General features: G+C 42.0%; 1 protein-coding gene across 4 annotated transcripts in view; it reads right to left on the bottom strand.

The window, feature by feature from the left end:
• Positions 1 to 23,089: 23,089 nt before the first annotated feature.
• Positions 23,090 to 25,284, bottom strand: part of CD47 (CD47 molecule) — a 65,935-nt gene continuing 63,740 nt past the window's right edge. For 3 of the 4 annotated variants that reach the window (XR_001137573.1, XM_012646102.1, XM_012646107.1), the window contains one exon: positions 23,090 to 24,816. Coding sequence is in view for 3 of the 4 variants with exons in the window: in XM_012646107.1 (XP_012501561.1) it covers positions 24,808 to 24,816 (9 nt within the window). In the remaining variant the exon portion in view is untranslated. The remainder of the gene's footprint in view (positions 24,817 to 25,284) is intronic. The other variant, XM_012646105.1, reaches the window with a different exon arrangement.

Below are 25,284 nucleotides of genomic sequence, written 5' to 3'. Positions count from 1 at the left end.
TGTCTTCCTTTTTTAAAGATTTCAATAGATTTAGGGGGAACACGTGGTTTTTTATTACGTGGATGAATTGTATAGTGGTGAAGTCTGGGCTTCTAGTGTACCCTCCATTTGAATAGTGTACATTGTACCCAATAGGTAATTCTTCATCCCTCCCACCCTCTCCCTTTCTGAGTCTCCAGTGTCCATTAAGTCACTCTGTATGACAATGCATACCCATAGCTTAGCTCCCACTTATAAGTGAGAACATGCAGTATTTGGTTTTCTGTTCCTAGGTTACTTCACTTAAGATAATGGTCTCCATTTCTGTCCAAGTTGCTGCAAAAGACATTATTTCATTCCCTTTTATGGCTGAGGAGTACTCCATGGGATATATATACTACATTTTCTTTATCCACTCATCAGCTGATGGGCACTTAGGTTGGTTCCACTTCTTCGCACTTGTGAATTGTGCTGCGATAAACATTCGGGTGCAGGTGTCTTTTTGCTAAAACGACCAGAAGCCCTCCTTGAAGAGCCTCCCTTACCTTGCCTCCCTGATTTCCCTTCTTCCCCACCTCCCCCAACCCCTACTCCAGCACTGACTGGACAAATGCTTCTCCTCTGGGTGCACCCAGCACCCCAGGAATACACTCACAGCACCAATCATATCACATTACAATGCCCTATTTATGCCTCTGGGCTCCACTAGCATTTCTGAGGAAAGTGTGGTAGAGGCAGATGCACCTTCCAGGCCCCCCTTCAAGGAGGCACTTGCTGTCTGCATTAGTCTCCCAGGGCTGTCATAACAAACTAAAGCAACAGCAATGTGTTCTCTCACAGTTCTGCAGGCCAGAAGTCCAAAATCAGCGTTTCAGCAGGGCTACGCTCCTCTAAAGGCTGCAAGGGAGAACCGGCTCTCTCTCTTCCAGCTTCTGGTGGCTCCAGCTGTTCCTTGGCTTGTGGCTGCCCAGCTTCAACCTTTGTCTCCATCTTCATGTGGCCTCCTTGTCTTCTCTGTCTTCTCCTCTTCTGTCCCTTACAAAGACACTTGTCACTGGATTTAGGGTCCACCCTAAGGATGATCTCATCTCAAGATCCTTAACTTAAGTACATCTGGAAAGATCCTTGTTCCAAATAAGATCACAGCCACAGCCTCTGGGGGTTAAGGAGATGGACATGTCTTTTGGGGGTCCACCATCCAACCTGCTAGATCTCCAATTCCAGGGACTTCTGAGGGATCAGCTCCATAACAGAGCTGCATTAGGCCAAGCGACCTGATGGCTGAATATTGGGATGAGTCCCTGAAAATTAGGTCACCTTGTCACCTGGCAATGACTGGAAATACTCGTGGCCAAACTCTTTCTCTTTTGCTTTCATTTCCCTATATTCATTCGCGTGTCTCTCTTTCTCTGAGTGTCTTTCAATGTTAATTTTTGAGAGCCTTTTAAACCTTTCACTGAGTGAGATGTTGAGGCTGCTACTGAGTAAGCCTAATATTAATAGATTCGCTTGTCCTCCTGGGGCTTAGCTTCCTGATAAGGAAGATAACGATTGCTTGTCATGATGAATGGTAAAGAAAAGTGATGGCTTCAGAGAGGGAGAACGTTAGGCTCGTTGGGCTCAATTTCCTGAGCCCAAAGGGCGGCTGCACTTTGTGGTCTAAGTGTTTTCAACACTGGGTATTTTTCTGCAAGTCTCTGTATGTGGGTTGAAATAAACAAGGGAAGTTTCATAAAGGCCTAGGGTCTTAAGCTGGGTCGTGCACCTAGATCAGGCCTCAGCAGGGGGAAAAGAGAAAGGAGGACAATTCATGCCAGTCTGAACAAAAGTATGGGGGCAGGATTTTACTGCCCTGAAGAGGAGGAGGAACTGGCTTGGGAACAGAGGAGCAGGGTTTAGGAGATAAGGATGGATAAACCCGCAGACATGCAGGGCCTCAGAGGCCAGTCTGCTGCAATTGTGGACTCATAGAGCCATTGAAGGCATTCCAAAACGGGTGGGGAAATAGGAGTAGGGGTTATAAGAGTAGCATTTATCTTTCAAGAAAAGTATTTAAGACACTAAGAAAAGGCGAGAGGCCAGAAACTAGAAGCTAACTCAAGATGCTGTTGCAGTTGCCCAAGTGTATGACAGGATGCAACCTGGAATTAAGGCAGCGGTAGTGTTAGAAACGTATAAGAGTTGTTGATTTACTAACTGGTGTGAACTTTCAAGAGTGAGAGAGAGAGACATCTCAAATAATGCCAAGGTTAGGAGCCTGGGAGACACCCAGAAATCAGGGCACTTGAGAGTCAAGATTGAAAAAACGATGAGTTTGTCTTGGGACATGTTGAGTGGCAGTAATGTCAGGACATTCGAATAGTAATGTCCGGCTGTCTGTTAGAGATGCCTACTTGCTGTACTGTCACTGTGCGGCATTGTCCTGTCACAGTCTGTCCTGATGGGCTGTGTCTCCATTGCTCCTGGGAAGACAACCTCCTGCTAACTCCACAGTTGCATCCTTTGTCTTATCTTGAATGTGACCTTTCCCTTAATTTATAACAACTACTCCTGAATCTTTTTTTGTGTTAGCATCCATTTTCCATCTCTAGTTGTTGAAAAAGAAGCACGAGGGACAGTCAGGGCAGCATCTATTTATTTATTTGTTCAACAGATATTTATTGAGCACATACTTTGTTCCAGGCACTGTGCCAGGCATTGGACATTTAAGAGGGACCAAAACCAACTTGGCCCCATTGTGGTGGGGCAGATGGACAGCAAATGAGGGTGGCAAGTGGAAGAAAGGAAAGTACAAGATTCTCAGGGCATAAAACAGGGAAGCCCGAAGAACTCTGAGGGGTAATATGGGAAGCTTTCCAAGAAGCAGAATTTAAATGGAGCCCCCAGGGAGTTTATTCAGTGCAGGGCTGCAGCGCTGCAGGGTGGCACAACCCCAGGGGCTCCTATTACATTGCACTAATTGTCACTGGGTCCCCTGGGGATGCGCAAGGACATGGCCAATAATGAGGGTTGAAAAATAAGGTAGGGATGAGGGTGGGATTGGACTTTTGGTCAGAGGAGAATCTCAGGAAGTTCATTGCAGCCCAGGTCTTGCAGGGACCTCTGAGCTGATCAGTGCTGATACTGACTCATGCTAACAAAACTCATAAGGCATTAATAAATACAAACCCACCCTCATAGGCGTTTGTTAATTTTCATGAGAAATTAGAGCATGTATCTGTCACACAGACAGAGATTGACAGCTTTGAGGTGCTGACTCATGCTAACTAAACTCCCAAAACGTGAATATATGCAAGCCAGCGTGCAGGTTTGTTAATTTTCTATGAGGAAGAGAGTCTATCTGTCAAGTAGACCAGAGATTGACAGCCCATCCTCTCCCTGTGTGGGGGGCTCCCTGGGAAGCCCAATTATCCCAGAGTTTCATGGTGAGCCTGAAATCAGAGGGAAGAGCAGTTAGCTACATGACCTGAAGATTTATAGACCCCAGGTTCTGTGTCTGATGCATGCGTCTCCTGCTGGGAACGGGCTCAGAGGGCTTGTCAGGGGAAAGGAGCAATGTGGGGACTCGGCCCACAGCGACCTCTTTGTGCCAATGCTCATTAACCCTCTGTGTTCTCATACTCTTCTTTTATATGTGTGAATGCTAATGTAGCCTTGGATGATCTATTGAGAGCATCACTTTATAAATTTGACATTTGCGTTGATTTTAGGAATTTAACCCTAGGGGTACCTCCGTGGTTCAGGTTCTTGGTGGCACCTGCCTGCTGTCCTCAGTCCTAGTCATACTTACAAGCTAATTGGGTACCTTGGGTAGTCAGTAACAGCTCTACGGTTTTAGGGGAAGCTGAATGCGAATCAGCCTGTAACCAGGTAGAAAGTAGGATAGCTTTGGGGCATCGTTTAAGTCACCTTGCCAAGATCAGAACTCACACCTATAGACTTCCTGCCCCGTTCTGCTGGTGTCTGTGCAGGGCTGGCTACACACTGCGCTGCCACCAGGGACTGGAGGGAGGGAGGGGGCAGCATGCCCAGGCTCTGGCCTGATCTATGCTGGGTCCTGCTCAGTCTGGATACTCAATGTGGTGGGCAGAATAACAGCCCCCCAGGGACATCCATGTCTTAATCCTTAGAACCTGTGAATATGGACCTTATATAGCAAAGGGATCCTGAAGATGTGATTAAGTTAAGGATCTTGAGATGGGGAGATGATGGTGGATCATCTGGACCCAGTGTAAGACAAGGGTCCTTACAAGGGGGAGAGGGAATCAGAAGAATGTGAGGAGGCCACGTGAGGATAGAGCAGAGGCCAGAGATTTGAAGATGCTATTCTGCTGGCTCTGGAGATGGAGGAAGGGGCCATGAGCCAAGGAATGTGGTGACTTCTAGAAGCTGGAATAGGAAAGGAAACAGATTTTCCTCTACAGCCTCTGGAAAAAACACCTCCCTGTTGACATCTTGATTTTAGGACTTCTGACATACAGAACTTTAATATAATAAATTTGTGTTGTTTTACACCACTAAGTTTTGGGGGTGATTTCTTACAACAGCAATAGGAAGCTGATGCATTTGTCTTCTCCTGTCTCCAGGACCTACCTGGCAATTTTATTCCAGCTCTGGAGAGCCCCGATCACTTCACACACATCGGAGAGTCTGTTGGTGGGATATAAGTCACCAGGGTTTGTGCAGGGTGCAGAGTTACATTTCTAAATGACACTGCAGCATTAAAACCCACAGCTCATGGCTGCCTATGCATAAGTGGTGATTCCATGCCCTGGGCCAAACATATAGTTCCTCTGTCACCACCTGTGTCTGACACAGCCCTCCTGGGGTGCTGATGAAGATGCAGGATTCCTTTGAAGCTAGTTCAGATTGGCTCTACAGGGGCCTTAAGCAAGACGAGAAATAGGTCCAAGATTCTCATCATGATGCAGGTTTCGTATCAAAATGCACAATCAACTGACTGGAACAGGAAATAATTAATCAGGACATTACAGAGCAGTTAAGTATAATTAATTCATACAAAAGAATGTGAGTGTGCAGTTTTAGCTGCTACAGAGATTTTATTTCCCTGCAAATTTAGTTCCAGATAAACAAACATCAGAATAATCTTTTCAGGTTTTTCATGACTCACGGGTTATTTCCTCCTTTCTAGTTGCCAAAAATATTATTAAACTCATACACTAACACCTCTAAGTTAATCATATTCTGGGCGAAAAAAAAAAAAACTCCCTGCTCATAGTAAATGGGAAATTAACTCTGTCATAGAAATCCCTTTCTACATGTTAGTGTGTGTGTGTGTGTGTGTGTGTGTGTGTGTGTGAGTGTGTGTGAGTGTGTGTGTGAGTGTGTGTGTGTTAGGAGGAAACCTAGCACTTGGTGCTCAATACAATCTGGAGGGAAATTTTGATTTCTGCCCAAACATCTTAAAATCTAAGCAGAATGCATCAAAAATTTATGTTGTGAAAACACCATCTGAAAAAGTGACTTCATCTCAAAGGTAAACTTACTGATATCATGTAGGTTTTTCTTTCTTCTTATCTTTTTTTCTTTCCCTGAAGCTGCAAGCTCTTTATAAGGAAAAAGGTGAAGAGTGTCAAGCGATGAGTTGGCTGCAGCAGCAGCATTGTTGGTCTTCAGCTCAGCTCTCCTGTCATAGTCAGTACACTCAAAAAGCCAAAAAGACATGCCCTGTGAGCTGGGCTTCATGGAGAGGTGGAAAAATTCATCATGCAGCAGCGTTGGAGGGAACAATTTCTCTTCTTTGTGGCTCCAGAGAGCACAGTATGTCCTGTCAAGCTAGAAAAATAGAATTGGGCTGGTGTGATGGATGATGAGTGTTTGGAAGTTCAGACACATCAAGGCCACTATAGCGGAGGCAGGGCTCCTGGACAGCTTTTAGTGGGCCAGTGGGCTTCTCTCTCCGTGATGGACCACTGTGAGGTATTGATTTACTTCCCAGATGAACCTGATCACAAATTACAACCAAAGGGCTGTCTGATCACCTAGGTCACATGACATCCTATTATGTGACAAATATAGACATGCTCTGATCTCTGATCTAATTTGCAGTGTAATGATGTTCCAGTTTCTTAAGAATCTTAATTCTTGCATTTGGAATCAATCTGGTTCCCAAGAACTTTACTTTGATGATTTTTCAATCTTTATATTCACTGTAGGATGTGGTTTTCGAGATGGAAGTTATGATCCATCAATGGGTTTTGAAATAAATTTAGTGGGTCACAATCAGTATTTTCTTCTTTTACAAAGGAATGGAATAGAAAAGAAAGTATCAGAATATATCACGTAGCGAGGATGATAGCATGTGCAACTTTAGTTTCAAAGACAATATATGTGCATGTATTTATATATCTATGTCATACTATACATGCTCACCTACACACCTACATGTCTGTGTGTACTTGGTTATGATAAAAATCAAATGGTTGTCAAAAAAGTTTGAAAGCAGGACCTCAAACAATTCAACAGCAAAAAATCAAACAATTCAACAGCAAAAAGTCAAATAATCCAACTTAAAAATGGGCAAAGGATCTGAAAAGACATTTCTCAAAAAAAGACATACGAATGGCCAACAAGTATATGAAAACATGCTCAACATCACTAAGCATTAGGGAAATGCAAATCAAAACCACAGTGAGATATCATGTCATTCCAGTTAGAAGGACTATTATCCAAAGAAAAAAAAAATGATAAATGCTGGTGAGCATGTGGAGAAAAGAGAATTCAAATTCTGTCAGTGGGAATGTAAATTAGTACAGCCTTTATATTAATAGAAAACAGTATGGTGGTTTCTCAAAAAACTAAAAATAGAACTACCATATGATCTAGCAAACCCACTACTGGGTACTTATCCAAAGGGAAGGAAATCAGTATACAGAAAGACAGCTGCACTCCCATGTTTATTGCAGCACCATTCACAGTAGCCTAGATATGGAATCAATCTAAGTGTCCATCAACAGATGAATGGAGATAAAGAAAATGTCATATTTATACACAATGGAATACTATTCAGCCATAAAAAAGAAATGAAATCCTGTCATTTGCAGCAATGTGGATGAGCCTGGAGGACATTATGTTAAGTGAAATAAGCCAGGCACAGAAAGATAAATGCCACATGTTCTCATTCATATGTGGGAGCTAAAAAATGTTGAGCTCATAGAATTAGAAAGTAGACTACTGATTATTAGAGGGAAGGAGAGGGAGGAGAAGATAGGAAGAGGCTGGTTAACAGATGCAAAATTACAGCTAGTTCGGAGGAATAGGTCTTAGTGTTCTATAGCCCCGTAAGGTCAAAATAGTTAACAATAATTTATTGTATATTTTCCAAAAGCTGGAAGGGAGGATTTTGAACATTCCCAACACAAAGAAAAGATAAATGTTTGAGGTGATGGATATGCTAATTGCCCTGATTTGGTCATTACACATTGTATACATGTGTCAAAATATCACTCTAGATTCCATGCATATGTACAATTACTACATGTCAACTAAAAAGAAAAAAAAGTTTGAAGGCTTCTGCTGTATGTATTGGGCCATTCTAATGGCCGTCTCACCTGCAGAGATGTGCAGAGTGAAGCATGGGATGAAGCTAGTCTGTACTGGGAAAAGAAATGATAGAGCCAAAAAGAAAGAGACATACGGAGGCACACTAATAGTGGCCACTCTGGTCCCTACTATTGCCTCAGACAAATGAGGTCTCCGGGAGGTGTGCTCATACCCATGATTCTTTCCCTGAATGACTAAGAGACACTTCTTTCCCTCCTTGCTATGTGTGTACACAGTGTGAGTTCCCATGTGCCAAATGGGATATAACATGATTGATTAATAGGACATGTGCAGAAATCTCTTACGGCCAGCACATAAGTAGATGTGTGGGCAGAGGGAAAGACCTGTCGCTTTAGTGACACAACCCCTTTGTTGTGCTAAAAGTAATGGAAATGTCTAAGAAGAGTTGTGATGATCTAAGACATGATTCTTGAGCAGGAGCACATGGAATCACATGCTGTATTTTTATGTGTACATTCAGTGTTCTAGCTATACACTTAAAACTATGAACAATGCTTTTGTTATAGAAAGTCTCCATCCCCCTCTCTTTTCTTTGTTAACTAAAACAAAAGTTTGTATAATGATGTTTTTGTTAAGGTAAGGGTGCCTGGTACACAACTTTCACATCACTGAAGAACAGACTGTATCAGAGCCTCCTGTTAATTAGTCCAACCCAGGGCCAATTGCTCTTCCTTGTAATCGAAGGGAGCCACGACTGAACAGGTGGCGTTCCCAAAGTCTTGGAATTCGTTATTTTTTTATGTACATCTTTTGGGTAGTTTTAGTAAATGGGGCAGTCATAGCAAAAGTGCTGGTTATGCCCTAAGCAGTTATCAATAGCTAATAACATCCAAAGAAAGGGACCACCATGCATTATGCACTTTCTGATGAAGTACAACAAAACCCAAACTAAGTCCGCACAAACCTCCAGCTATAAGTACCAATGTCCTGGAAGTAGAGAGAAAAGGAAACATATTAAACAATGTTATAGGGATGCCATCAACCAAAGCCAAGATGTGGGAAACTACGAGACAAGAAGACCTGGTTCCTTTAACAACACCACAACGAACAGGTGGAAAGAATTAGGGCCTTATTTGGATTATGAGGTAAAAAAACTGTCCACAAAGAAAAGAGACAGAGATAGGGAGAGACTATTTATAGGATAACCAAATTAAATGGATATTTGATAATATTAAAGAATTATGAATATTGATTTTGGGGAGATGTGCTGATTTTTAGAAAGGTGTGATGATGCTGTCATGGTTGTTTTTAAAAAGGGGAGTCCTTGTCTTCTACAGATACACACAGAAACATTTACTGATGGAATGCTTTGACATCTGGGATTTGCTACAAAATGATCCGGGCAGAGAGGGAGTGGGTAGAGGTGGAGGAAACAGGATAGATAGGCCATGAGTTGAAAATACTGAAGCTGGATAAGAAGGAGTTCATTATCATACACTCTTTTCTTTCGTATATGTTTGGTATTTTCCCTAATAAAAAAATTCAACATTTATTTTATTGATGTATTTGTCTTCTGAACAAACCATATTGCACACTAGGTATTGGAGATATACAAACAAATTACCATTCTTCTGGCCAGACTTCTTATCATTACTTCATATCACCTCTTTGTAAGATGTCATTTATTTTAAGACACACAATTATTTTAATTGCAGCTTTTGAAGTCTCCTGACTTGAAGGTCGATGCTCACTTTAGAGGAAGAGAGGAAGAGAAAAGACCACCACATTAAAATTGCACATTGATTTTTAAGACACATCCTGATTGCTGACTATCCAAACTATATATCTTAGAATCAAGCAAGAATGGTAATTTCTATTTTCCTTTGGATCTATAGTAAATATTTGGTTGTAAAATCTGAGAGTTTTCTAAGGGAAAATATTGTGTTCAGTGTAACTGTGGTTTTTATCCTTTCTGCACTTTTTTTTTCCAGTATGTCAAATCCAGCCATCAATTTGAAATAGGTTAATCTGTTCTTATCACCAGCAGACACATCTCAGTCATCCGGAAGAAGAGGCTGATACAAGAAATAACTCTGTGTATGCTCTTCAGGAATACAGTTGTAGAAACCATGTTTGCAGCTGGTTTAAACTGCTTCCCAGTAGGCGAGGGGAATTCAACAGTCTGAGACCAAAAAAGGTTTCTCCGGCACAGTCTTCCTTGGCACCGCCACAGACAACAGAGCCGGGGCTTTGAGCCAGAGGAACTGGGTTGAAACCTGCCTGTAGAGTTGCCAACCTGGTGACCTTGGATACTCTTCTTACTCTCTGAGCCTCGCATTCCTCATGGATAAAATATGTCTGAAGAGACCTGCAGTTGGGTGTTCTGGGATTTAAATGAATAATAACAAACCTAAAGCCTTTAGTGTAGTGTTAGCACATAGTAGAAACGTAAGTCATTATTCTTCTTAACATTTTCCTGGAGCCCAGGTAAGGTTCCATCAGCATATGCTCTGAGTGGAAGTTTTTAACTTAATCTTCTGACTGGTACCTGTAGTTAACGGATCATTCTACAAAGCAATCATGTGTTGAATTCATTGCCAAAGCATTGATACGGGTGATGTCTTAGTCAAGCTGCGATATCAAAATATCATAGGCTGAGTGGCTTAAACCACAAACATTTATTTCTCACAGCTGTGGAGGCTGGGTGGTCTAAGACGAAGGTGCTCACAGATCCTGTGTCTGGTGAGGGCCCTCTTCGTGGTGTGCAAAGGGCTGTCCTTTTGCTGTGTCCTCACGTGACGGATGGAGAGAGAGATCTCATGTCTCTTCCTCTTCTTATAAGGGCATTAACCGCATCATGAGAGCCCCACCCTCCTGACCTAATCTAGCCCTAATTATGTCCCAAAGCCCCTACCTCCAAGTACCATCACACTGGGGAGTAGGACTTCAACATATGAACTCGGGTGGCAAAATCATTCAGTCCATAGCGGGTGAATTGGCTGCTTCCACCCTGGCTTACAACTCAGATACACAAGCCTTGGGACTTTCTCAGGACTTTCTCCAGATCTGACTCATGCTCATCAAACAAGTGTCTCTGTAGATCATGTGGCCTTAGCAGGGGATGCTGGGGAAACTGTGTTTGTCTAGTACCCAGCACACAGTAGGTGTTCATCAGATAGCTTGAGTGAGTGCCTGTGACTGAACAGACGTCCTGGGCTGTACTTGAGCACCACCAATGCCAATGCCGCTGGTTTGCTGTTTCTCTAGGACATCTGTATACCCCCTATGCATCTGAGATGAGTGTTTACCTCCTTCCCCCCGGCCCCCCTGCTGGGAAGGCCGGGAGCACTGGGCAGCACTGGGCAGCCAGAGGCAGAAAACTGGGAGAGCTTCTGGCCCGTCCTTGTCCACAGGTAGCCAGTGCTTTGCTGATGACTCCAGGACCCAGCTCTTCAGTATCAGTCTGGGCTGGCAGTGCCCAAACCATCAGGCAGCAGATGCCAGCAGCTTCTCTTCCTGCCTGGCCTCATCTGCTAGATAAGGGTGACACAGGGAGAGGCTAGAAGGAGCCGCCAGCTCAAACTGGGGGCTAGTGTGAGCACATATTGCCCACCAGCTAGGGGAACAGGGATGGGGAAGGGCACCTTGCTTTCTCTAGGGACAGGAGCAAGGAAAGGTTCCCTTCCCAACCCCTTTCTAGACTAGCTCATATTCCAATTCCACCTTTTGGGTAAATCATTTACCTGTCTGAGCCTGAATTTCCTCATCTTTATGAAAGGTGGAGAAGATGATAATAGAAATTCACATTATTAGTATTCCAAGCAAACAAGCTAAAGGTTAGTTTCCCAAACTACTCCCTGTTTGAAGATTGAAGGATGAGATTCACCAAGTTTGCTGCAGGTGATGAAGCAAGCAAGGGCTAAAGACTACAGTATTCCTGCCAAGGTTGGCTGCCAAGGTAAGCCCACTGCGACCTCAGGAGGAGGAGGGGTTGGACGAATAGCCGCAGACTATCCGCAGATTTCCATCCTCCAGGTCTTTCAGGCAGAGGCTACAAGATATTAATAAAAAGCCTTTAGGAGCCAGGCAGGTGATGTAAATGAGTGGAGCGAGCTGGGGGTTTGCATAGTAAACATTAGCGATATTCCTGTCTTCCACAAAGCCACTTTCTCTACTTGCTGGTAAAACACACAGTCCTCTGGGTATATGTTTTGTTTTCTCACTTTTTGTAGATTCATGAGCACTGAGAAATATTTCTCCACTACAAGCAAAACACTAAAATACAGGCTCAAGTAGTAACCGTGGAAGGAGCCCTGGGGGACTGGGGAGCTCGTCCTCCACCCAGAGAAGGCCAAAGCTGTGCAGCTCACTGTTGGGGTCGGGGGCAGGGGAGTAAGGTGGGCCCAGGGTAGCCAGATGTTCTACTTTTTTATTTAACAGAAGCTGGAAAAACAGATTTAAAAAAAATGCAGACTCTCTTGTTTTCGTTCTCTTTTCCTTCTTCTTTTCTTTTAATGGTGCAGATTTTTTAAAAAACTTTTTGTCCACCAAGTAAAACCCACCTGCTCGTGGCCTGTTTGCATCCCACCTTCTACATAGTCCTTGCTGAACTGCGGGCCCTCAGCATTCTGAGTAACCACCTCGTGCGCTGGGAGCCCTTGCAATCCTCACTGACCTGGAGGGCCTTGGTGTCTTTGACCCTGATTTGAGCCTTGTGTCCTCAGGGGATGCCAAGGGGCCGGTGCAGGCTGGAGAGAGGTGTGAGCTCCTTTTCTCAGCAGAATTTCCTTTCTGGGGTCGTTCTATCACCCTGCGGTAGGAGCTGAGTGCCGACAAACCTGGGTGGAGGCTGGAGAAATGCAATCCTGGCGTCCTGACCGGCTTCATGGGGGAGATGGCCGGCGAGGAGTGAGCGCTGGGGAGAGCTGCTGAGGTGTCTAGGCCACGCCCCTCATTTCACACATACACAAGCTGCGACGCAGAAAGCCACAGCAACTCGTCCCATCTGGGGCCACGGCTCATCAGTGACAGCTAAGGAGTGAAATCCCGGGTGTCCTGCCCTACCGCCCAACGCTGTCTGCCGGGCTGTTTGGCCTCGGCCCCTCCCGGCCTGCTCTAGAGTTCAACTGGGATTTGAACTGACTGACTGACTGACTGAACTTCAGTACTGAGGTCGGGGAACCTGGGCAAAGTCAGAGGGAAGACTGGCGCGGGGTGGGTCTGGAACACTCTCTCATTTTCCTCTGGATAGGAGCAGAATTTCCCTGAGATCCATCCAGAAAGGGTCTGTTGCTTATTTTGTCACCAGGGTCTGGGGTCGCCCATGCCCCGGCGGCCTATCAGGCCATACCAGGCAGACCTGGAGGTGGCGTTTCCACGAGTTTCCACCAATTTTCAGGGGGCCACTCTTGCTGGTGGCCAGGGAGGCGATGCCGTGGGCTCTGAGCGCCTCCAGCTGCCCCTCCCAAGGTCTCTCCCTCCAGCCTAGAGCTCAGGGCGCTTCCACCTGCTTGAGATTCGGGTCCTCACTGCAGGCGAAGGAGCTGCTCCCCGGATGGAAAACATCCTGGCCGGGAAAGCTTGGCGGAAAGAATTGCCTGTCCTGTGATTTCTGACCTGTGATCTGCCTTTTAATCCTAAATAGCACATTTTTTTTTTATATATATCGAAAGCTTCAAGTTTCTACCCAATAGCACCCTTTAAAAAAAACGGTTAAGAAATGGGAAAACACGAATTCAGAGATTTTTTTTTCTTTTCCTGCTTATGATTGGGGAAAAAAGGGTAACCTTTGTTGAGTTCCTAGTTATATTCAGCTAGGTGTTTTATATATTTTATTCGATGTAGTCCTCAAAGCATTTCCAGAAAGTTCGATGTAGTCCTCGAAGCATTTACTATTTAAAACATTTTTTTCCTATGTAACAAATGAGGGGATCAAGGTTCAGGGAAAGTAAGAAACTTACTAACTTTATATGCCCCATCATGGAGGGACTGTGTCTAAGCGACCCTGGCCCTTGCATAGTGCCTGACATGGAACACGTGCTCAATAAAGAGTTGCCAATAATGTTATTTCCTGGGTGAAAGAGTAAATGATGAGACCTTCATGAAAGATGAAAAAACTACCTTGTAGGATAAAGGAGAAAAGAAAGACATTTGCATTAATTAACAGTGAAATAAGGAATGACTCTGCTTTATAAGTCATAACATCTTTCTTTCAAGGATTTTGCAGTATTTGACGTTTTATCCCACAGGTCTTTTCGCTAATCCTGGCAAGCAAGGGGAGGTGAGACAAGGAACGATTTGGTAAGGGCCAAGCATGCCAGTCAAGGGCCAGGCACAGTCATCTCCTGCTCGAGGCCCGGCTCCTTCCTGCAGCCCTGAGGTCTTCCAGGCACACTCCCTCTTCGGGCTCCTCTAGGGAGATGCCTTCTGCTTCCTAATCTGTCTCCACCCCCTAGAAACAGACTGCCATTAAATTCAGCAAGGAGCATTAATTCAAATTTCACCTTGGGTTTTTAGTTAATGGGGTAGATGAAGAGAAAACAACTTAGAAAACTGTGGTAAGGTATTTAAATAAAGCAGATGGGAACTACCCCCCACCCCCAAATCTGTTTTCTCCCCAAATCTGGCCTTTAATGTGTACCGCAATGCCTAGAATATAGAAAAAAATTTAGCTGAGAAGAAACAAAATTTCAAGTAAATGTTTTGCTGAGCATTTAAGTATTACTCTTACTGTCAGAAAAAATAACAACATACTAATAATTTTAGCTATAGATAAAGATACAAGCTTTGCTTCTGTTAGTCCAATATGGTTATCTTTTCATTAGAATCACAGACTGAAAGTTATAAGAAAAGTGGCTTTCCAGTCACAATTCTTCTAGGACACGTGTCCCTAACCTATAGCGACTTGTATAATTATTTCGTGATATATTACAATGTAATAATAATAGAAATAAAGTGCACAATAAATGTAATGTGCTTGAATCATCCAGAAACCATCACTCCCCAACCCCACCCCCACCCTGTGGAAAAATTGTCTTCCATGAAAATGGTTCCTGGTGCCATAAAGGTTGGGGACCACTATTCTAGATTTCTATATTCAGATCAGAGATCTATAGACCTGTCAACTGCCAGCCAAAGGGAAGTTTGCCTGAGACTCCCAAATACATCCTTGCCGTTACTCATCTTGAAAGCTCATATGAGACACAGAAGTCTTGATTAAACGCAGATGACAAGATGTCCTGAGTTGATTTTTCTCATTTAACACTAGACTTTCTTGATTTAAGCAGCTAAGAAGTGAGACATAATTGGGTCATGCTTTTAATTAAACATAGATATATATTTATTTATTTACTAGTACCTCTGAGATATTGCTTAATTTTCATTAACGCTGTAGACTTTTTCTTTCCTCAGAACAATATTCTTGTTAATCTTGCTTGGATGTAATTAGTTGCCCTGTGTTTATCTTTCTGGTTCCACAGTTAATTCCAGTGTAGAATCCATTTATTTGTATTTTTCACTGCTCAGAGCATCCTTCCCACCGAAAATTCATTGATTATGCCACGATTCACAGTGTACTTTTATTGCTGGATGGGACTGGTTTGGAGGAAGGGACAAGAGGTATGTGTCTATAAAATCCTCTTCATTTGGTAGCACAGAAAGGCAATGTTTCTAATGAAGGACACAAGTGCTGGCTTTTTGATATAATTATGGTGCTGAGATTGGCTCTCTGCATCACTTTCTGTTCCCTCAGAGACAGATGACAGACTGAGAAAGGACTCTGGTATAGTTATTCCATTTTTAAACACCAAACAAATGTAAACAATGAAGCATCTTTTAATGGAATGTGACATAGCTATTCCCCGCACATATCTGGCCAGGTGGGGAGTCAGGAGCTAACATGCTGACATGTTAGACAGTTTGGTTTCCCTCTCTATGGAAAGTATACGATGTGGTAAGCACTGAAGGCTTAATAAAAAATCACGGCTTAAAATGAATTTGGGGCCTTTGATCAGGTGCTCTCTAAAGCTGTGTCTGTGCTCCACTCGAGGGACTTGGACCGGTCAGCTATGGTGTTTATTCCTGCTTGAACTGGGCACTATCCGTGGCCATATGAGTAGGTGGAGAAGAATAGAAGCCACTTCCAATTCACAGCATGTCACCAGCTGCCTTTCTTTGGGTTCTACAGCCATCCAGGAGACTGAAGGAGCAAGGACTCTGATCATTTTAGAGAAGACAGCAGGCAGATTACAGTATAACCTGAGCCTTATCAGAAATCCCTGACTGAAATGCTTCCACCTGTGACATATTAATAATATTTATCAGGCCTCAATATTTTTAACATCCACCTTGACTGCCATATTCTTGGATTTTAGTTTCTGCTGGTTATTAGCCTAAAGATAGCTCTAAGCTCTTAATAACATTCTATCCAGCGTGATTGGAGGGCCTGCTCTTAACACATTTTCAGACGTCTCGAGAATCAGTCACTGACGTGAATAAATGGGCTAGCTGAGTAATGTCGGAAGGAGTCAGGTTCCAAAGACTCTCCATGGACTACGGGAATGGGCTCCTTCCCTTCCACTTTGTCTGCATTCCAGGAAAAGGTAAATAGGATTACCCAATTCCTACTGTCACCTTCTGTCCTCTGGCTTCACTAAGGGAACCAGAGGGTGTTCTAACATGAATATTGTGCTTGGAGTGAACATGTCTGTTATTTAGCTGCACTTGTTATGTTGTTTTATATTCTCAGCCATTCGATGCTCTGTCTGCCTCTTTGGCAATAACCCAGCACGGGTTACAGTACATATTCCAGTGTATGTTACGTTCATCTCTAGACTCTGTCATGCTAAGTTTTTTCCACCTTGGCCAATGTATAGTAAGAAGAGACAAGGAGCAATAGCGTACACTTGATGAAGTGCTTACATTGAGCCAGCCACTGTGCCAGCCACTTTGCGTGCCTTTTCTCATTCGGTCTTCACATTTACTCTCCATTTTACAAACGAAGACGCCGAGGCACTGCGAAGTCAGGTTACGTGCCCAGGTCACACAGCTGAGGAAGTACAGGGCTGGGGCCCTTCTCTAAGCGCCTGCACTTAGCGCGGGCTCCAGTGTCTTCCATGGGGTGCTCAGGAGAGGTGAAGTCTTGGAGCACAGGAAGCACCTCTACTCCACAGAAAAGGAAACTATTATCAGAAAACACTGAAGCCGCTGCGGCCTTCTTTCAAGGGCAAGGATAAATGTGCTGAACTATCCTTTAAGGCGCTAATAAGTGAGCTGCTGAACACCACCACGGCTGTTATTGTTTTCCAGGCTGACACTTGGCCGGTTCTTTCTCTTCTTTACTTTCAGGCTAATAATTAGATTTAAATCCCTGACAGGACGCTTAACTATCACCTCAGGGGGTTCTAGATTTCCTTACTATTGCTTTCAAAGATTTCACTTTAAAAAAGCCCTTGGAAACTATAAGTAAGTAAGTTTAAAGGCAACAGCTTTAAAAAAAAATTTATTATCTTACTGAGTCTTTTGAAGAACGCATGCTGCTTTCTCCCTCCTCACCTTGAGAGAGCAACCCTTATTTTTATCTCCAATTTGAAGAATAAAAATACCCAGGAGGACCAGAGAGAAGGCAGACTCATAAAATGTTGTTTTCATCAGCACCTGTGTTGCTGCCAGGTTGATTTGGACAGCGTCCAGGGTGTCGGAATCTGTTGATTCAGGAATTCTGTTTTGTTTTTTTGATTTTTTTAAATAAATTCATTTTCTGTATGTAGTGAAAATTATTGTGGTGGCTTTGCTTCTCAGGGGAAAAAAAAATAAAGAACTGTTTTTATGTAAGTAAATGAATCTCTCGACCCCTGTGCCGATGGCTGTGAGCAAGGCAGTTAGAGGCCAGGTTTTGCACGGAGCCATCTGCATGCTGTGACTCTGCTCTCCTCGGACACCCACGCTGATGCGCGGGAGCTAGCGTGGCTGTGATCAAGGAAAGCAGATTTTCTCCGCACTTGAAATCCTTTGAGGAACAAGATGGAGGCATACAAATAAATAAGTGGTTCAGGCGGGGGTCCGGGGCGATGCTGGCCTCATTAGCACGTGTTAAAGCAACCGAGGCCGCCCCCTGCCCCCCGAGGCCCAGTCACTCAGGAAAAATCTGTTCTGAGGCCTTTTTATCACATTGTGACTCCTTTGGAGAATCCCAGTTGCTTTTGAAGAGGAGGCAAAGAGCTTGTTAGTCTCTCTGCTAAATCCAGTCTCTCCACACAAAGAAAAGTGATGCTACCCAGAAGGCCCAAGGATGAGATGTGGTAAGCTACCCCAGCCAAGCCCATTACCGGAATGTTTTTCCACAAGAATGTGTTTAATGCTTTTCCAGACACATAAACATAATATGAATATTGAATTTTACTAAATGTGATGTTTTTGAAAAAAAACTGAAATTTTTTTTTGTTTAATTTCAAGTATAATTCTTTTAGGCGATTAATAAATAGCCTACCATCTGTCAATCAGCTTAAAGCATAAAAGTTCCATATTTTCTGACAACTGTCCTTGAGCAGAGATGAGAAAAATTAATATTTGTTTATGCTTTCAAATATATTCCTGCATAGGATCCAGGGTAATCTTTTCTGTTCCATGTGGTAATAGTTGCCACCAGAAAGATTTCCACTGATAGCTAGGCATATAGCTAAAGATACGTACAGACATGCGCTCTACTGAATCCATGATAATCAAAATAAAAAATCCAGAAGAGAAATCTAACCAATTCAATTGCGAGAACATTTGATAACATTAATAAAGAAAGGTTTCTTCAGGTAACCAAATATATGTACCTTGCACAAGTGAGGTGTGAGGCTTATGAACATCACATTCTAAAAAACGTCTGTTTGAGCTGGGGATGGAAACTCCCCAGGGAACGAGAGGCATTCCTAGAGCAAGCTGCCGGGAGGCAGGGGCTGGAGGCGAGCCATCATGCGGCCGGAACAGCGGGATAGCAAAAGTTCCAGTACTTTCCAGTTGCCCTGGGCATGCCAGAGACAGAGCTCCCCACAGAATCTGTGACATACATGATGACCGGCACGGACACAAGAGTTCACTTTACCCAGAGGGCAGCTTCGCTACAGCATTCTTTTTAGTAAAAATGAGTAAAAAAATAAGTAGAGAGCTCCATGAAAAATATATTCCATGTTCTAAACAATACACTTAAACTTTTCAAACAATCCATTTGTTTAGAAAGTCTAACAGCGTATGGCAGGTTGTCAGTTTAACCTTGAGGAATTTCTCAGGCAACTCAGAATTTGAAAGCAAAACTACAGTTTTGTTTTGTTTATTTTTGGAAGGCAGGTCTATGATCAAATAGGATTATTTTAAGTAAAGGCTCCCAGAAAGCCTAGCCCCGGCACGTGGTGTTACAATATCTGACCATGAAGATAGCAATAGCATCAATTTTGCAAATCTGTAAAACTAGCATGCTATCTGGCATCAAGACCGACATCAGATTGCAGTCTTTATTTTTTTTTATTTTTTATTTTTGGAGATGAGGTCTTGCTCTGTCGCTTAGGCTGGATTGCAATGGTAGGATCATAGCTCACAGGATTGCAGTCTTTAGAATTACAAATCGTTTCTCTCCAAACTGGACTCCTTACCAAGAATTTCTCATCATCCAAATTGGGAAAAGATACCTGATCTTTCACAACTGGCTATCATCAGAGCTGAAAAGTTGCTGCCTTCTAGTCAAATGACTAAATAAATAATTGCTAAATTAGTAGAGTTTTAATCCACTATTAGTTAATATTATCAGTTATTAAGGCCACTATCACTTCTATATAGCCTGTAATGTTGTCTTCAGTCCAGTTATCCACAATTTAGGGTTAAATACTTCATTTCCCTCTGATGTGGTAGATGGGTACTTGAGTATGAAGCTTACAAAAAAAAAAAGACTGGATGTGAGTTCTGGCATACAGCCTCACTTCTAACACCAAACACTGTCAATTGTGCTTAAATTTCTGAGCTACTGGCAAAATCATGTCCTACCTGGATGGTGTTATCATAATCCATTATTTTCTAAAGCTGTCAAACCTGAGGCCTTGAGGTGGAAAGGTGCTACACAAACATGAAATCCAGTTGCATTTGGAAGCCTACACCTCCGTGGGAGCTCAATCAGGTTGAGTACAGTTCTGTGCTACACAGAGCAGCTTTCAGTGCAGGAGGAAGGCCGTTAAATGCTTTCTGAACTCCATTAGTTACTCCTGCTGAGAGGGTAAAAGTTCTTATAAATGCATAAAATTTAAATTGTGTAAGAGGTAAGGAATGTGATGGCACTTTGCTGCCAAATACTATTTTCCATTCAAATGGTCTACAATCACACATATAATGCAGAATCATAGAGTACAGACCTGAAGGAATCCTGTGCTCAAAATCTAATGACATCTCATCATCTGGAAATGACCAGTGGATTCTGCTTAAGGTTAACTTGCCCTCTGTTCCCCGACCTCAGCTAGGTTTATGTGTTGCAGATAGAGCCCAAAACCTCCACTCCAGTCTAGATATGGGAGTCAGGCCGGCCCAATCAGAGTGCCAGAAATGCTTGGCCTGGATGAATGAAAGAGGCACGGCATGTGAAACAGAGCACTGAGGTGCAATTTGGGGTGGACAGGACTATTGAGAAGGGGACATGCACTCTCCTTTAGCCCTTTACTCTCCCTGAACCTGGGAGAAGGTGGGCTTGGGACTGCAGTCAGATATCTGCCATCACAGGAAACCTGGGAAGGAAGGTCACACCAGGGAGAGCAAAGCTGGGAGCTGGTAAGACCCAATTTCTTATGACTTGGTGTCCTTAGGACTCTTTTGGAGGTCCAGACTCTAGTTGTATACCTGAATTTTCAGGTTACATTAGCCAAGAGATCCTATTTTTCTTAGACTTAGGTTTTTTTTACTTGCAATCAAAATAGTCCTAATTGATAACCAATTAAAATGGAGAACCATACATTTCAGTCTTGGATGAGGCTTATCTGAATGTACAGATAAAGATGGACACTAAGACATAGGTAAGTGGCTTGCCCAGGTCTTCTGCTACTTAGTAGTGTAGCCAGGATCAGAACCCAGGTCTCCTGTTTTCTCATTTGATGTTTTCACTATACTATGGAAAAAATTGATTAAAAAAATTATGAAATAATTATTGGACTTGTTTAAAACTTTTAATTAAAACTTTGTTCTAATTAAAAGTTTATTTCTTGGGTATTATACTTTAAAAAAAGAACTTATAATAAATATTTTAAGTCATTCTTTACATGGTTACCTAGACTATGAACAACTTGAAAAAAACATTAATAAACTAAATTTCTCAGAAATGTGCCTATGATGTGCTATAGCAGCAATAGAAATAGCCCAACAAAATAGCTTAAAATGTTTTATTAAGTATATATAATATTACAGTGTACTATTTACAAAGTTATGTTTTTTTAAATAAAAAAGTATCTTGGCAAAGATTGCAGATATTCAAAGCTTCAAACAGTGATAAATTGATTTAATACATATAAAAAAAAAAACCTTTAACGGTAACACAGCTGTAAAACAACTTTGGTCTTTAAATCACTGCAAAAAAATGGCTACTGACAAATAGCACACCTTTAATTGCTATGCAAAAAAGCCCCCAAGTGAGGATCTTGCACATAGCAACACTGGAGTTCTCTTTATTTAGAATGGTTAATGGATATTTATACAATGTGGGATCTAATTCTCAACAATGGCTTTTTTGTAAATAATGCTCCGTTTGATAAAAACAAAAATGTTTTCCTCTCTCGCCAACCATGATAACAACACTTTTAAGATTCCACTGATGTTGTCTTACAGAAAAGCTTTTTACAAATGGTTTCTTTTTTTCAAAAGGCTAAATTTATGGAAAAGCTGGTCTTAAATGATCATAATTAAGAGCTGCCAGAGCTAAAGGCAGAAAAACTTTCTCGTTGCTTACTGCTCATCTCTTCAAAGTTACCTGGCTTATCCCTATTAGCCACTGACAATGACTTAACAAAGGACCTCCAGTGGGTGATGGCAGTTAGTAATTTTGAAAATATGACACACGTAAAACTGTTTCTAAAAAAACCCTCAATCAAATAAAACGCAATAGAAAGATAAAGGGTTGCCGGACAATCATTTCTCCAGTTTTCAATAACAGGTAGATAAAAGGGTATTTCCATACATACACTGCAGACCTACATTTTTGAATACCCATTTTTAAGACAAGAGAAATCTACAAGGTGATATAGAGCTTAATTTTTATTAATGACATGGAGGAACAAGCTTATCACTTTTTGAGCTTTATTAATTCAAATCCTAGTTTGATTGGTCACTTACTAAATTGACTACAGCATCCTGAAAAGAACAATACTCCCAACTATGGGGTGGCCCCATCATTTTAATTCTGACATTCTCAGGACTTTAAACATAATGAACCTGGAGTTTCCACGTGAAGAATCATCACCTTTTAAGGTTTTTAGAACATGTGAAATTTGTCAAAAAAACAAAAAACAAAAAACCTCTCTAGCTCACCCTATTAAAAATAGTGAAAAATCTAAATGCAGAAAACTCTCAATCATCTATCTTATGTATTGAGCTTCTAATGTATGCAAAACACTGCAGGAAGAGAGAAAGGAGGAAAGAAAGGCTCTTGCTATATAGAAGGAACTTTAAAATCAAGTGAAAGGGGCAAGACATAAAAAGCCAACAGAACTAAGGACAGATGCATAAAGTACCAGGAAGGTAAGAAAGAGATGAAAGAGGCAGCTAGACAGATGGGGACAGACTGCAAAGCAGTGGGGTGGGGGGCAGGCAGGGCTGGAGTAGAATGTTTTGAAGAAGAAAAATTTGATTTTGCCAAAAAGCCTGGAAAGGTTGTTGCAGAAAATAATAAATGATGTCACTCTGAGAACATACAATAAATAAAAATGGAGGGGTTGACAGCAAAAATTGGGATCAGGGAGCATATTATGAAGCAAAACAGATACATAATGCTCAAAAACATTGTTAGCTATATATGTAGTTAGCAATTTAAATCTGATGTGACAGAGATTGGGAGCCATTACGAGTCTGATTTAAAGAGAAGGAACTGGCCCAATGGTGCCCAAGCAAGAGGACTCCTGCAGCTGTGGTCCCTTATCCAGAGACGCTGACAACCAGGAAGGGCATTTCCCCTGCTACCTCTGGTGGCATCGTCTAGGGCAGTGAATGCCTCAAAGGTAGGCAGCATTAAAGAGAGCACAACGAATGGATGAGACCCAAGATCGAACCCCAAATAAATGAGTTTGTGACATATTAAAAGGTACCATTTTATAAAAAATTTTACTATAAAGATTTTTGTACTTGGCTTTCTTAATAGAGAATAGGAATTTGGATCTTTTTCAAGTCCATCTGCTTTTTTCCTCCTTTCATCAAAACTGATTTCTAAAGTAACAAACTATATTAGCAAAATGTAAATATTTTCAGAAGGAAAAAGATCAGCAGGAGCCATCAGATTTGTATAAAGGAATACAGCTCCCTCTACACATGCTAGTATCTTGAACAGATACACAATCAGGGAAGAAAATATATATATTTCATCTTCAAGAAGAGCTGTCTTGCTAGTGTATTCCGTTTTCTGAGAGGCCTCAGCAGGTCATAAATTTAGGTTTGCCATGGGCAAACCACTTGGTCCCAACATGAAATACGACAATTTGGCATAAAAGAGGCACATGGGAACATTCAGTGGACTAAGAAATAACTATTAATGCAACTACAAATATGGATGTCTTATTACACAAACAGGAAGAATTATGTATTCTTAGAGGGCATTGGTGAGCAGTCAAAAAGCATGGCAAATTACCTAGAAGTTTTTAAAGTTTTAAGTGATCAAACATTTGCATCAAATATAATTTCACCCAATAAAGATCTTTGTTTTTAAATGTTTTTACTAAAAGCACAAAATTAACCTTTGCGCTCCTGCACTGTAGGTAGCCCACTTTTGTCCATATAGAAGATGCATGTGCCTATCTTATACATATGCACATACAAACACACACCCACGAAGAGGTAAAAAACAAGTGCTAAAAGTCTAAAAGTACTCAAGGCGATCACAACTGTCAGAACGTTAATTTTCTTCTAACTGGGATAGGAAATGTGGGTTTTGTTTTACTTCTCAATCTTAGGGGAAGGGGAGTACGAGGCAGGACTACAGGAGGAAGGAGATGAGTGTTTATCATGCAACACAGAATACAACAGTAATAAAACCACCCTTTCAAGGGCTGGCCTGGTGGCCTGATGGTGACACACATTTTGTTGCCATGCAGGAGACTCATAGTTCAAATTTCAATCTTGGTTTTTCATGCCTCGGATCAGAAAAGAAGTGAAGAAACACTATAGATTTTTGCCTTCAAATCAGAGGAAGGGAATACATATGTTACAACCATAGCTATTTTTGCTGAAAAGTGTGAACATAGTGCTCTGAGAACAAGTCTGGCTCCTTCCTGCATGTTGCGGTGTCACTGGACCATGTTCAAAGAGGAGAAAAGGTGCTACATCTTGTACAGCAGAAGCAAATAACAGGAGGACAAGACAGGATTTCAAGAGTTGTGTGAATAAAAGAAAAACAAATCCATCAATCAAAATACCCTAAATCTGCAAAGGATTTGTTACACTGTATCTTGAACGGGAACGTGTGAATGGCAACCCCCAAGAATGAAGACCACTATCTCTAGCAATATCACATCACACGTGGGTGGCATACAAGATGTTCCCAATCAAATTCCTGTCTGTACTTAATTCATTCTTCCATTGACCCTGAAGTGGCAGACACATTATTCAGCTAATATCGTAACTGCCAATGCTGTTGTGAACCTGAGTTTGCTAAGGTTTGATGGAAGCCACTGTTTTTCATTGATTTCTCTGGGTAACCACCAGGTTAGTGCTACGTGATTCTCACCCTGAACTAACTTTAACTGTAGTGACCTAGAGTCAAGAGGTCCTAGGATCTAAAAGGCATCATTCTTGGAAGCTGCCCATTCTACTTTTGCCCCTAATTGAATAAAAATAACAAAAAAACTGGATCTCAGTTGGGCACACAGCACATCGTAATTCTTTTATTAACTAAATTACAGCTGCTTTGAATAAAAACTTAACTGTAACAATCATTTGAGGGTCAATGACTTATTTTCCCCCACAATGACAACCAGTTACTTTTCTTGGTTTCTTCTCCCCAACAGTGAATCAAGGCCATGGTGCTTAAACACAAGTGTATTCCTTTCACGTCTTACTACTCTCCACATCACAGTCCATCACTTCACTTCAGTTATTCTGGAAAATTGAAAAATGGACAATCACTATTCACATCTATTTTCTATCCATTAAGAAGTTGATGCATTTAAAAATTTGTTTCAGATATACAACATCTAAAAATCAAGAACATAGATCTTCAAAGGTCAGAGTTACATAAACCAGGCAGTACTTTCGGTAAGAAAAAGGCCAATGCCAAATGAAAATAAAAATCAACACAGTCTGATAACCCCCGTTTGCTGGGTTAGCTGAGGAAAAGCTAAGAGATGTTGATTTTTCAAAGCAAAAGACATTGATTCTGGAATCATGTTCTATCACATTACTTTAGATCTACACCATTCATTTCATGTAACTGAAATATGATCAGGTGTAGGTGAAAGAGAAAACGGTACTGACTGGGATGCCTGGGAAGATGCCTCGAAACCCATTCACTGACGAGGCAGGCACACCGTGAGGACTGGGCAGTTGTCGGTAAGAAAAGCCCACCAG

The sequence above is a fragment of the Propithecus coquereli genome, unplaced genomic scaffold, assembly GCF_000956105.1.
Source record: "Propithecus coquereli isolate 6110/MARCELLA unplaced genomic scaffold, Pcoq_1.0 Scaffold105, whole genome shotgun sequence".
NCBI lineage: Eukaryota > Metazoa > Chordata > Mammalia > Primates > Indriidae > Propithecus > Propithecus coquereli.
This window is presented reverse-complemented; position numbering and strand designations above follow the sequence as displayed.